This window comes from Panicum virgatum, chromosome 1K, assembly GCF_016808335.1.
Source record: "Panicum virgatum strain AP13 chromosome 1K, P.virgatum_v5, whole genome shotgun sequence".
In the NCBI taxonomy this organism is placed as follows: domain Eukaryota; kingdom Viridiplantae; phylum Streptophyta; class Magnoliopsida; order Poales; family Poaceae; genus Panicum; species Panicum virgatum.
In genome coordinates, this window is record NC_053136.1 from 50,187,707 (window position 1) to 50,201,633 (window position 13,927).

The following is a 13,927-nucleotide window of genomic DNA, read 5'->3' on the forward strand; positions in this document are numbered from 1 at the left end:
CCCCTATCTTTTTTTCTGAATTTTTAGGCTTAAATGACAAAGGAAATGGCGGCGAATGGTGGCCAGGGTTTAAGCAATAACGGAAGCAGCAGCAATTAGTGGATTCATGTTGAGTTCCTCGTGTCAAAAAAAAGAAATGGTTAAGGATACAATCAACCAAGAAATTATTACTTCGAACTTCTAAGCTCTATTGGTAGAAGTAACTAATAAGTACAAATAAATGATAATCGAAATCGTCCGAATTGCTTCGAGACCTCGTTTTTAGTTTCTAATCATTATAGGTTTGTGTAAATCAACGTGAAATCTGCATCTACCAAACATCCGCGCTGACAAAAAAGTTTATAGTTCGAAATCACATGAAAAGTAGTTTCTCTAGTGTCATCCTTTAGAGGCCGCATCACCCACCAAAATTGACATCCGATACTTTCCGTAAATTTCATGATAATTCGAACTCGATTTTCAAATCCTTCTGCAAATATATCACAATAAATCTTCGGACGCTGGAGGAATTTTATGCAATTCAATAGGCTTTGTTGGCCAAACACAGGATCCTGTCGCCCCCCCCCAACGGGCGACAGGGGCCTGTCGCCCGTGGGGGGGGGCGACAGGCCCCTCTCTTTTTTTTTTCCAGAGACTTCGTTGCAAATTTGAAGAAAAAAAAATTACATTTGAGCCCTGTCGCCCCCCAATAGGGCGACCGGGGTATATTTTTGAAATTTTCCAAAACCGACATATATTTTTGAAATTTTAATTTTTTTTAAATATAAAAAAGAAAAAATTTCCGTTTTGCCCGTGTCTCCACGTCAGCCCATTCAGAAGCCCACTAAACCCAACCCTGGCACGCATTCTAAAGCCTGTTCGGTTGGTCTAGGCTTGACTTGGCTTGGCTTATTACGGCTTATTTCCTCTCACACATTACTATTTAATCTACCAGCCGAGTATTATTCATTCTACCAGCCGAACAGGTTCTAAAACCTCTTGCACTCCCAGGTCCCAGCAGGACGCCTCGACCGCTTGTGAAGTTCGATCGCCTTGCCGAATTCTCTCCCGCAAAGTTCACTCCGAATCCTGAACGAGAGCGCAAGCCAAGCCGGCCAACAAAGCAAAGCATGGCCACGCGCGTCGCGGCAGCAACGCTCCTCTCCGTCCTCTCGCTGCTGCACCTGCTGCGCGCAGGCTCCTGCGCCGACGACTACTCGGCGTTCGTGTACGCCGGGTGCTCGCAGGGGCGCTACGCCGCCGACTCCCCGTACGCGTCCGGGGTGGACTCCGTGCTCACCTCGGTCGCCAACAGCGCGCCCTACGCCCCCTACGCCAACTTCACCGCGCCGTCCGACACCTCCCTGGCCGGCCTCTACCAGTGCCGCTCCGACCTCCCGGCCTCCGTCTGCGCCGGCTGCGTCCGCTCCGCCATCTCCAGGCTCTCCTCGCTCTGCGCCTGGTCCGCCGGCGGCGCGGTGCAGCTGCGCGCCTGCTTCGTGCGCTACGGCAACGACTCGTTCCTGGGGAAGCAGGACACGGCCGTGCTGTTCAAGAAGTGCGGCGGCACGCCGGGGGACTCCGGCGGGGTGGCCATGCGGGACTCGGCGCTCGGCGCGCTCGTGGCCGCCGCGGCGCCGGAGGGCGGAGGGTACCGCGCCGGGGGCTCGGGCGCCGTGCAGGCCATGTCGCAGTGCGTGGGGGACCTCGCCGCCAAGGCGTGCTCTGACTGCGTCTCCGCCGCGACCGCGCAGCTCAAGGCCGGGTGCGGCTACGCCACGGCGGGCGAGGTGTACCTCGGCAAGTGCTACGCGCGCTTCTGGGCCAACGGCGGAGGAGGATTCAGCAGCGCCGCCGGGCGGCATGGATTCGGGCAAGTCCACGCGGTCGCCACCGGCTTCTTCGCTTCTTTGGCGGCCTATGTCTCACTTGCCACGTAGGTTTAGTTCACTACTAGTTGCATCATGATGTTGAAGACTTGAGTAGTCGCTATGCTGTGTTCCATCATCTTTTATGATTATTGTGCAGGACGGTTTTTGCTCTTGTGCTTAAGGTAAGGTGAGGTTCTTGTAGCTTAACTGGGTTTCTCAAGTCTGTAAACTGTAAAGTTCTTACGCTGTAAGCATGTACTAGTAACAATATGTGCTGAATCCCAAATACATAGGTTTTCGTTACAATTTTCCATCATCAGTGTGAACATTATCCGTTGTGTTCTATGTCCATGCCATTGTGTCAATTAGTGGCTAGCCTCTCCTAAGCAGCGACTTCGATGCAATTTACCAACGCAAGAAGTTTGGCAAGAGCATGATCCCAGTACTTAGATATGATCATTCGTAGATTGTTAATGATGTGGTAGGGTGACACCATGAGGCGCCAAAAATCATCTTTGCAGTCATGAACCATTGAACCCTACCAAATGCGGAGTCTGAAAACATTCAGATACAATTAGTAACATGAGTAAACTTTGCACTGTGACTGCCCCCACAAAACCATAACCCATGCTGTGTATAAATTTCAGTGGTTAGTGAAAGCTTAGGCGCAGCAGTTTATAAATGGCCTGTATGCCTATAATTTGACTGGCTGCAAGGCCATACTGATCCTGGTCTAAACGACCCATCATGCATGCTGTGTTCAAAGGCACTATGTGACAGGAGGCACGAGTGATGAAAAGAGCTTTAGTTTTGCCTGCCTTTATCTTTGCTCCGAGCTTTTGATGTGGACTCGCTTTACTTGGTGTCACTAGGTCCAGCTGAGCTTTTAGTATATCTGACATCTGAGAGTGGATTCAAATGATTCTGCTTCTGCGTGATTATCATCTGAAATTAAGGGATATCTCTCTGGTCCATCGTACGACACCAGCGTGTTGTCCTTGCTTTTTGTAAGCTTTTGGTGGTAGCATTGAACCCTCTTTCGCTAGTTACTAGGCTTGATGCCACTTTGGAAAAAGTTAGCGTTAATGGCACCATATGTAATCGTGTATTCATGTTTAAGTCCCATATTGCTCTGTCATAGTCTCATTCGCTGTTTTTTTTTGAAGAAACGTCTCATTCGCTGTTTGAATTTGGAAATTTGAAGTGAGCACTATAGACGATGTCATGGCAGCACCGGTTGTAGCTCCATGATCTAGTCTACCCCCTGATTCTTATCCACCAGAATCAGAAGAGATGGTCTTCCCTGAAGTACGATTTGTTATCCTACCGCGCACCATTCTGATCTATGATTGTCACTTGCTCAGTTGCAGTGAAGGAGTGCAGCTGTCCTAAAGTTCTGACGGAATCGCCAAATTAAAACTCTAATTAAGCGTAATGGTCGTTATTTAAACACACCGATCGCATTAGCTTAACGGCTTAATTTGGCGATACTTTCTCAACCCACGGCCCGATCGAAACATCACCAGTAGTCCCATGTGAAGGTGGGCGCAAATGGTACAAGCACGACATATTACTTGAAAAATATAAACTCGAAGAAAAACGAAATAATAATTTTTACAAACCGAGTTCAAATATATGCAATTAATTTACAAAACTTTACAATAGATGATCTGAAGTTCGAAATCGAAAGATCCTACATCTATTCTAACTATCACCAGTTCTGATCCTTCTCGACCGGTCGGACCGGTTCACCCAACCGGTCGGCACCCCGCTGCCAACTCCACCGGTCAGACCGGTCCCACGGACCGGTCAGACCGGTCTACGCAAAACAGAAAGGCTGCATACTCAGCCCACAAGTGTACAACTCGACAGCGCCCTAACTTAAGGGTCCCGCTCCTCGACCTGCCACCCCTCTGCATCCCGGCGGATGAACTTGACACAACAGGGGCAGAAATCGACCTCCGGGTGTCCTGTAATAATAAATGTGGCAACAAACCCTGAGTATTCTAATACTCAGCAAGGCTTACCCGACCAGTGGGTATAACTTAGCCCACATAACTAGACATGCAAGGCTTTTGGCTGGTGGTTATTTTGCAGAAATAGCAACTAGAGGTGTATCCTTACTTTCAATGTTTTAGCCGCATATTTTATATAGATAGACTCTCACTAATGTTTGCCTATCTACACACACATGTTGGAGCATCCAATTTAAGATTCAGGATAGTATCCCTTTTTATATCTCTAATACCCTAACACATTTGCTACGAGGTGACAAAGAGATCAATGCCCTCATATCCGCGAGACACGGCGAATCGATCCGATTTAACCTTGCAAGGTGGACCTAACCAACACGGCACGCAAAAGCCCCATCGGACTCCACGCACCAACCATTCTCCTCCCCGCCTCGAACTACAGGAACCAACCCAACGACATATGGTCAGCCGAGCTCAACGTGAGACCACCAAAAGTAAACATATGCATCCCAATTCTCCGCGACTACTCGACTCACCTCAGGAGTTGGGTGCGGGTTCCTGTACTTTCGAAGCAAAGCAGTACTCGGCTTACCGGTTTCGACTACCTCTTACTCCCGACATGCGGTTAGTACAATTCAATCCCCGATCAGCACTGTCACAACGACCGGTCCTTAATCGACACGGACGGGGCTAAGACACCCAGGAACCCTGTCCTGCTCCCAAACCTAATACCATCATCCCCGCACGGTCTCACATCTCCATATCCATTTCAATCCATTTCACAAATACTGATGTATAAAGATAATAATGTATCTCGCGAGTAACCGGCAATTACTCGTCTTCTAAAATTTCCTGTGTCTCGCGAGTGACACGTAGTCACCCGACTTCTACCGGGCTTATTTAGCCTGGCACCGCTATCGACCTAGACATACTAGTAAAAACTCAAGGAAACCTAGGGATCATGCAGCTAGGGTTCCAATCAATTTCTAAAACGTAATGCACAAGTAATAGATAAAACATATACATAGTGAATCATAATTTAAATTAGTAGAACACGCACCGGGGCTTGCCTTGAGTCTGCTGCTCAGCACTAGAGTGGGATGGCCCTTGGGCTGACTCCCCACGGTCCTCCTGCTGCGGGGCCTGCCCCTGTGGCTCCGCAACCACCTCGTACATGGCTCCCTCGGCGGCAGCGGCTACACGTATGCAATGATATGAGAATGTATGCAAAAATAATTTGAAACTTTGAAATAAACCCCAATCTATCATAATTACTACTAACCGAATAACCCAACGTCCATAACTCTGCATAACCCGGAATATCCGGATTCATATCCGGAGCATCCGGATTCCCAAATCCGGAGTCTCCGGGCCTAAACCCGGAGTTTCCAGGATGACATTTCCGGAGTATCCGGGATAATACCCGGAGTATCCGGGTTTGGCACAACTTTCGCCCCTAAACTAAAACTCTGATTTCTAGCGAAACCAACCTTCAAAAATCGAATCCCACATAGACCCTAGTAGATTGATTCTTAAGAAGATGATTGACCGGAGGAAATCGATTCGGACCCCCTAGAACACGGGACTTGCCGAACCCTAGCTTATTTACCTTGGGGTGAGCTCTTCCTTGCTCCAAGGGCTTGAACCCAAGCCGTCCAGGGATGGAGCACGCGGGATAGATGATCCACCACCCAAGTGAAGCTCCCGTGGGCCTTGGATCAAGGGTAGAGGGAGGGTTTTGGATCCCTAGGGTTTGGGGTGAGAGAGAGCACGGGAGAGAGTAAATAACGGTTTATAACATTTGGGAACAGTCACCAAACCCAAAACACATGATATACCACTCCAGGTCCGGACTATCCGGACAAATATCCGGAGTATCCGGGTGAATCCGGAGTTTCCGGATGAAATACCGGAGTATCAGGATATTTCCGGAAGTTCCGGGTCCCAATCCGGAAGTTCCGGTTTTCTCTGGCTCCGGAATCTGAAAACTGAGCTTGGATCCATTTCTGACTCGATTCGCAGCGGAACGTCTTAAGTCACGAACTAGCTAATTAAATCCCAAGTTTAACACTCGGGTGTTACAAAAGTAAAGGCTGGTTGCAAGATTTAGTGCGGCAATTTGTTATGATGGGATCAACCGGCCACCGCCAGCGGCTTTTGCTCGGACGCCGCCTTTGCTTCGCCCGTCGTTGCTCTTATCGTCCAGGCCGGCTCTTTTGGGTATCGTTGTTGGTCAAAAGAATTGCACCAGCGAAGTGATTCGACGGGACAAGCCGCTGTGATCGAGCTGCTTTTATAAAAGCAAGGTTTTGTGTAGTTCATTTTTCACAGCAGGGGAGGAGGTGCTGTGGCCGGCTGTGACATTGATAAGTTCGCAAAAACTACCCACCTGCAATCGGTTATGCAGCGTAACTTTTGTTCTTTCTCCCCGCCCCTCCCTTCTCCTGCGTGCACCCGCTCTGCTACCACAAGGTCCTTCGCCGCGACCTCCTCCTTCACCACTGCATCTACCAGGGCCACGCAAGGCTTCCAATCGGGGCCGAGCGCCGCCGCCGCACCACATGACCTTCACGTCGGGGCCGCGCGTCGCCGCCACGCCATGGCCTCCCCATCGGGTACTCATTCGGCCAGGACTGCGCGCCACCGCCGCACTCGTGGGCTTCCAGCGTGGACGAGCCACCGCCGCTACCATGAGCCTTCGGTCCTTCACTGCGCCCGCGAGCTTCGCCGCGAGCGGGCCTCCTCTACGCCCCGCGCGGGCGAGCAGCCGCCTCCGCAAGTCTCCACTGTGGGCGGGCCACCGCCGTCGCCGAGGTCCTCCACCGTCGCCGAGGTCCTCCGCCGCACGCCCGAGATAGGGAGAGAACAACATGGGAGGAAGAAGAACATGACAAGTGGAGCCCACTCATTATTGAGAGAGGGAGAGAGTTAAGTGGGAAATGATGTGGATGACACGTGGGTTCCCTTAACAGTTTTCTCAAAAAGATACAGTTGCCCAACCAAACGGCTTTCAACTTTTCTACAGCCCACGATTACTTTTCCAAAACCACAGCTCAATCAAACACACCATGCACGGAGATAGATTACTAGTAGCTAGGTAATCCTTCCAAGAAAACCAATGAAAAATCACACACCGGCCTGCCACCTACGCTTCGCCGTCCATTCCAAGTTAGGGGGGACGAATAAAAATAGAAGCAACATGTGATCTTCAAGTCACCAACAACACAATAATCAACTGTAAACCGCACTTGCGCCACTCCTATCACAAAAGTTTTAGCTTCTATGCATTTCTTCCACCAAGTGCCCTGCAAGGAAAACCTCATAAGCTGAATGCTGAATGCTAAATACTGAATGCATTGTAAGGACAAAATAACCATGTTAGTTACAAGGCAGCAACAGCTAAGGTAATGCCTCAAAAAAGATAGAACAGTATTTGTATGATCATTAGCAAGGACATATTAATTATCAAATAAATTATCCTACTACTTTGCACCAAATAAAAAAAATGGTTCAGCTATCAAATAAATAGATATCTAAAAAATGAATATGATTCAGCCATCAAATAAAATAGATATCTTCCAGATCCTACTACTTCACTTGGTAGACAACCATCCAGGTCCAAAAAAAAGAAGAGAATCATCCATTATAATAATCATGACTTGCTTCTAAAAATTAGATATATGAAAGTATGCGTTCATAACAATTGTCAATAACCAGTTTACACAGAAGGTTTTTAGGTCAAACTGTACTGTCATGTGTGAATTTATATGAGCCAACTTCTGCCACATGACAAGCAATAAAAAACTGCAGACATACTAAATAATTCATAAACTTGAAAATTTACCTCTTCTGGTAGCAAATTAGGGGACACAAACAACAATTTATGCTAGCCTTAGTTACAACCTGCTAATGAAATGAGATATGAAACAGAGCTAATGGTTTGGCAGTTGCTCGGATGCACAGCAAGCCCCATGACACTGCATACAAATCCTGGTACCCTTATTTGAGACTGATCACAAGTTTACAAAAAGGATGATAGCTGATGAATTTGGCAAAGATTTAGCTTGCCTGGGGCTTTACTTGGGAGTCAGGACAAATTTTGGTTTGGGGCATGCCCATATTTGATCACAGAGGAAGATTGATTCCTCCCGTTCTCCCTTCGACATAACCTCCCAAAATTCTCCATGGCGATTTGCGAGGACTGTGTGGAGATGTTCAAAGTAAATTACCCCAACAATATCGCCCTCCCACGAGACAGTAGTAGTAATTGGCATCTGTGCGTCCTCCAATTCACCAATCCACACTTCAGAAAGGCACCAGGCCATCCACACGCTGGCAAATCAATTCTTCACCTGCGTCTCCCCAGTCCCCTCTTTTGCATCGTTCTTCTCTCTATAACCTTCTTCTGCAACATGTCTCTTAGGTCCTGACTGCATGAAAAAAAGCAAAGTCACAAGGCAATTAGTGTATGTGTGTAACTAGTTCCTGGCTTAGTACATGAAAATAAGCAAAGACAGACAACAATAACTTCGCATGGCAACACGAATAATAAAACGAGATGGGCATTTCATTGTTCAATGACTGCATGCTAGGGTGCATCAGATCAGTATAGAACTTCTGCTATGATAAAGGGTCTTAGGACACATCACAGAAACTAAGATAGGTCATCTAGTTTTGTGCAATAGTAATTAGCACTCAGTGCAAAGGATCAGTAACTTATACTCCCTCTTTTAGTGATACTCCTTCCATCCCAAAAAAGAAACATTCTATGATTCAAACCCACAAAACTAGTCATTGTAGGCTCTACTAGATATTTGATTTTTGGCACCAATGGTTGCCACTGTAATTTTGTTGCCGCTAATTTTTTGCTCTTCAATTTCTGGCGCTGATTATGCCAATTGCTAATTGTTAATCACCTCTTGTAACTAATCTTGAACAAAACTGGTGCTAATTTTTTCCCTGGCACTAATTTTTTCCCTAGCGCCAATACATTCAGGAAGAGACATGCATGGGTACTTCTTACAAATGGAGATGTGGGCAAAACCAAATTATTGATTATCGAATTACAATAATGACTAGGCTGGTAGTTACTAGTTAGACAAATCAGTTCATATTTCAACATGTCAAATCATTACCCAGCGATTGATCAATCGTTTAACTTAGCAAGGATGCCTCTGCTTGGTATGTTTCAATTAGCTAATTACCTATCCACTTTAACATCATGTTCTTTTCATGTTTTCAAATGTACATATGCTGCCACAGAACTAGGACTAACGTGCTACCAGCAAGAAGCAATGGTGAGGATGAACACATATAAACAGGAGACATAATTACCTTGTGATGGCATCCTTCTCCAAGTACTCAGAGAATTTGCTGGGAATAAAGTAATGGCCATAAAAGAAGTTCCTTGGGGTCTTCTTTGAGGAGTATCTTTCTTCTTCTTCTTCTTCATTAATATAGATTGCACTGGATTCCAGCACCTTGGTCCTCATGTTAACCTCAATCATCCAGAAATTGTTGTTGTCCTCCTCCTTCAGCAAGAAGCAGATGACATCTGGATCAACCAAGCTTACCACAGGAAAACTTGGCTGCACCTGTGGAAGACTCTGGCCAGCATAAAGGCCCCAGAACTGGCTGTCCTCCATGGCGGTGCCATCCTTCTCCCATACACCATGGTCCATATCAACCAAAGTCCATGTTGCTATGGTGAAAGAAGGAGAAGTACCGGTGATAATGCACACGAGTTTGATGATGCCAGAATCAGTGACACTGACACACCTAGCTGGGTCTGGCAAGCCTTCATCTAAGTACACACGGAAAGACAACAAAGTCTCTGTGGGCAGTGGGATGAAGCGGAGATGCGGATCAACATCAGCGTGGAGGACGTCCACTAGAAGCATGCCCTGGAAGTAGTCGACCCAGGCCAAGAAGCAACCATGGATAGGGATGACAGCATCGCAATCGAACCAGGAGAGATCGAGGCCCTTGTTGAACATATTGTAACACCGCGCCTAGCGGACAGTCCGCTTGGGGACGGCGGACGGTCCGCGACAGCTCTGTTTCACCTGCTCCGTGACCGAGGATCATCGGTCGCCGTCACGTGCCGGCCATTGAGCCTTCCCCGGCCACCCCGTGCGCCGCATTGAAGGCGAGCACATCCTCCTCACCCACCCGCGCCCACTCCCTCTCCCTCTCTCTCTCGGTTCACTCTCCCTCCCGGCGCCATGGACGGAGCCCGCTCGCCGGCCGAATCCGCGCGCTTCCCTCCGTGGATTTCAAATCCACCGCACCCAGAGCTTGACCACCTCCCTAGCTCCCTCCTCAACCCCTTCAACCACAGCCACAACCCCCACCTCGCCGGGAATCTCGGATTCCCCAGCCGTCGGTCTTAGTTGGTCCAAACTCGACCTCACCGTGGAACTCTATCGTCCGAGCACCGTTTCCTTCGCCCAAGGGCTCAAATTGATTGTAAGTGAGTCGCTAATGCTCATGCTCCCCTCGTTCTTCCACGTTCACATTGTTTCCACGCACGTTCTCGACGAAGTCATTCTTGCCGCCAAGGGCCGCACGTCGCTGACTAGGTTCGGCTCGATTTCTCCGCGTGTGTCACCCATGCCCGTGTACGCCTCGTCTAGTAGATGGTGTAGTGCTAGCCTCGCCGTCGGTCGAGCCACCGTCGGCGGGAACTGTGCGCCGCGGCGCCGTGCCGGCCTCACTGGTGGCGGCGCGCGTTGTAGGAAGACAGGAATCGCGGACGGTCCGCCTAGGAGGGCCGGACAATCCGTAGGTCAGATTAGAAGTTGTCCATTTTCGTAGGGTTGAACTGCGGACGGTCCGCTATTGGAGAGCGGACAGTCTGCCGTAGTCTAGAATTTTGTCCAGAGACGTTATCGTCTCTAGCAGAATTGGTAGAGTGAACTGCGGACGGTCCGCCAAAGAGGGCCGGACAGTCCGCCAAAGAGGGCCGGACAGTCCGCCGTAGGGTTTAAAATTTGTCCAGAGGCGTCGTTGCCTCTGGTGGTTGTGTGGAGTTGAACCGCGGACGGTCCGCTATTTTGGAGCGGACAGTCCGCCTTATAGTTTTGAAGTTTGCTCAGAAGCGTAGTTGGGTCTGGTGGGTCTGTGGAATTGTACTGCGAACGGTCCGCCATTTGGACGCGGACAGTCCGCAAGACATTTCTTTTTACAGGATAGTGATTGTATCGTTGAGTTGCACTCAATCATTTCATATGCATTCATGTAGCATCCGCAGCTGAGGGCGCAGTGTATGAGGTGATTGCGACACCGCAGGAGGAGCCGGAGCAAGCCCAGGACGAGAGGCGTGAGAACCCGGCCCAAGACCCGTCTGACCCTAGTTCTGAGTAATAGCCACAAGGCAAGCCCCGGTACATAACCCCTATTTCAAATTATGTAATATTAAATATATATTTATATATGTCTATTTCTTGTGCATTAAAGTCGTAGGAGTTGAATGAAACTCTAGATGTATAACCCTTAGTTACCATGAGTTCTATACTAGTATAGGTCCGACGATAGATGTGCTTTGCTAAATAGGGTTCGGTAGAAGTCGAGTAATTTCAAGATACTCACGAGATATAGGTTATTTTATGTTTCTATATATAAGTTACTAATCTTGAAAGGAAAGGAAAAAGGGAATTTGAGACCGGGCGGGGAGAAGTGTATTTCCATCTGTGTCGGTTAAGGACCATACTGTTGATGGCCCTGCTGATCATGTTCGAATTGTACTAACCGCATACCGGGAGTAGGAGGTAGTCGAAACCGGTAAGCCTAGTACTGCCTCGCGTCGAAAGTACAGAACTTCATCACCACTCCTTAGGGCGAGTCGGGTAGTCGCAGAGAATTGGGTTGCATGTATTTACTTTTGGTGGTCTCTCGTTGAGCCCGGCTGACTATATGTAGGTGGGGCGGTTCTGTAGTTCGAGGCGGGGAGGGGAATGGTTGGCTCGTATCGTCCGACGGGGCAAATGCGTGCCGTGTTGGTTAGGTCCACATTGCAAGGTTAAATCGAATCGATTCGCCGTCAGTCGCTCTTGGATATGGGCACCTTGATCACCGCGTCGCATCGTAGTGTTATGATGGAATGATGAGTATATTTATATATATGATAATGAACACATTCAATTCTTATGGATTGCACCACTATGTCTGCTATAGTTGGTTTAAGCAAATATTGGACTATAGTTAATTTATATAGAATCTGGAGCTAAAATATGGAAATTAGGGAAATTACTTTAGTCGCTGTTTTCTGCAAAATAAGCACCAGCCAAAAGCCTTGCATGTCTAGATATGTGGGCTAAGTTATACCCACTGGTCGGATAAGCCTTGCTAAGTATTAGTATACTCAGGTTTGTTGCCACAATTATTTCAGGACATCCGAACGTTGACTTCTATCCCTGCTGCGTTAAGTTCATCTGTCGGGACGTAGAGGGATGTGAGGTTGTGGATCCAGACACTTAGTTAGGTTCTCCTCGGCATACACGTGTGGTAGTTGTAGGCCCCTTTCCGCTATTCGAATCTTAATTTCGGTATTGTAAAGTTTATAAACTATGCATGTATTCAACTTTGGATTGTAAAACTCAAGTAGAGTCTTATGTATATTGTGGTATCTTCAAATATATGTCGTGCTTGTACCATCTGCGTTCACCTTCGTGTGAGACTATCGGTGATGTTTCGATCGGGACGTGGGCTGAGAAAGGACTGTCAAATTAAACCATTAAGCTAATGCGCCCGATGTGTTCAAATGACGGCCATTATACTTAGTTGAGAGTTTTAATTTGGCGGTTCCGTCACACATATCAAGAGGGATATGCAGCCGCTCAACACTCCACTTAGATTCAATTTCCCATCCAGTTCCAGTGTGGTGGCCAAGAGGCAGATGGTGCAGCACGCAGAGATCGACCTCATCGTCGTCACGCTGAGTAAGATCCGCCACAGTGAACTCGCCGTCTTCACCATGGCTGAGGAGGCCCATATATCGGTCCAACATGACCCGCTGCTGCTGGCGCCGGTACGGTTGAAAGAAGCTATCATCGCGCTGGACGCTGACACCATCTTTGCAAACTGGGAGGCGCCAGAGCTGTGGCTGTGAAGACGAAGAGGAGGAGGCCGAGTAGACGAAGTAATCGATGGGGAAGAAGCAGGGGGCGTGGTAATGAGGATTCAGGAAGGGCACGTAGACCTTGAATAGGATAGAGTGGCCGTGGGCGGCGATGATGGCGGGCTCCATCATGCCTGGGATCGACGGCCTGCCCGGCCAGTGGAGGTACAGACGGGAGACCGCGGGGGAGTCGGCGATCCTGAGGGAGGCGCTGATGGGCCTGCCGATGCAGTCGTGTGCGTGGTACGAGGCCGTGGCGTCACAATCCACGACCCCGAAGCGCCTGCTGCGGTGGATGAAGCGGTCGAGGATGAGCCAGCTTGGGGGCCGGGCCGTCGCGGAGGGAGAGAGCTGCTTCCTCGAGCCCGGGCCGGTGGGGCGCGTCGTAGAGAGAGGGGGCAGCTTCCTCGAGCCCGTGCCAGCGGTCAGGCTGGTGGAGCGCGTCCGAGAAGATGACTGCTTCCGGGAGCGTCTCCGGCTGCGGAGGAATTCCTCCGCGCGTGAGGTGTTCATAGGGTAGGAGCACAAGAGGAGGCGGCGGCGGCGGCGGAGGCTGCTTGTAGGAAGGGGGTGACAGCCACACAAAAGGACATGCAGATGACCTTTTCCCACGTCATGGACCCACGTTGGACTGTTGGAGTTTTGTAACAGCGGCTTCTTATTTTCCTTTTCTTTTTCCACGTCATGGACCCATGGGATCCGCGTCCGTCCATTTTAGCTTTTTTTTTGGACGGCCTAGCAAAACGTGCTTCTGGTCGTCAAGGCAACTACGATGTCACAGGCTCTGCTTCGCGGGGGCAGGCCCAGCAGGGAGAGGTTGAGCTTTGATCTCAGGCGCCGGCAGTATTAGGGATGGCAATGGGTTGGATTCAGATCGGGTGGAGTGTTTGGTCACTTAACACTAAAATTCAAATTTAAAACTCGAACCCGACTCAAATATCGATTTGGGTCAAAATCCACCCCCGAAACCGAAATCCAATTGGATA

The 13,927-nt window shown here is 49.0% G+C and overlaps 2 protein-coding genes across 2 annotated transcripts; one reads left to right on the plus strand and one right to left on the minus strand.

Moving 5' to 3' along the window:
• Nucleotides 1-994: 994 nt before the first annotated feature.
• Nucleotides 995-2,166, plus strand: LOC120640971 (plasmodesmata-located protein 7-like). The gene has a single exon (XM_039916918.1). The coding sequence runs from the start codon at nt 1,110-1,112 to the stop codon at nt 1,917-1,919; it is 810 nt and encodes a 269-aa protein (XP_039772852.1). The 5' UTR covers nt 995-1,109; the 3' UTR covers nt 1,920-2,166.
• Nucleotides 2,167-7,683: 5,517 nt separating this feature from the next.
• On the minus strand, nt 7,684-13,522 carry LOC120640978. Its single transcript, XM_039916924.1, has 3 exons — nt 12,637-13,522; nt 9,158-9,817; nt 7,684-8,253 (listed from the first exon to the last, which is right to left on the minus strand). Exons 1-3 carry the CDS (start codon nt 13,452-13,454, stop codon nt 8,172-8,174), a joined length of 1,560 nt encoding a protein of 519 aa, XP_039772858.1. The 5' UTR covers nt 13,455-13,522; the 3' UTR covers nt 7,684-8,171.
• Nucleotides 13,523-13,927: the final 405 nt, after the last annotated feature.

Coding starts and splice junctions, on each gene's coding strand:
- LOC120640971 (XM_039916918.1), top strand. CDS start 1,110: ATGGCCACGCGCGTCGCGGCAGCAACGCTCCTCTCCGTCCTCTCGCTG.
- LOC120640978 (XM_039916924.1), bottom strand. CDS start 13,454: ATGAACACCTCACGCGCGGAGGAATTCCTCCGCAGCCGGAGACGCTCC. Junction 9,818..12,636: donor CTGCATATCCCTCTTGATAT/GTGTGACGGAAC, acceptor GTGTTACAATAT/GTTCAACAAGGGCCTCGATC. Junction 8,254..9,157: donor GAGAAGGATGCCATCACAAG/GTAATTATGTCT, acceptor TTTTTCATGCAG/TCAGGACCTAAGAGACATGT.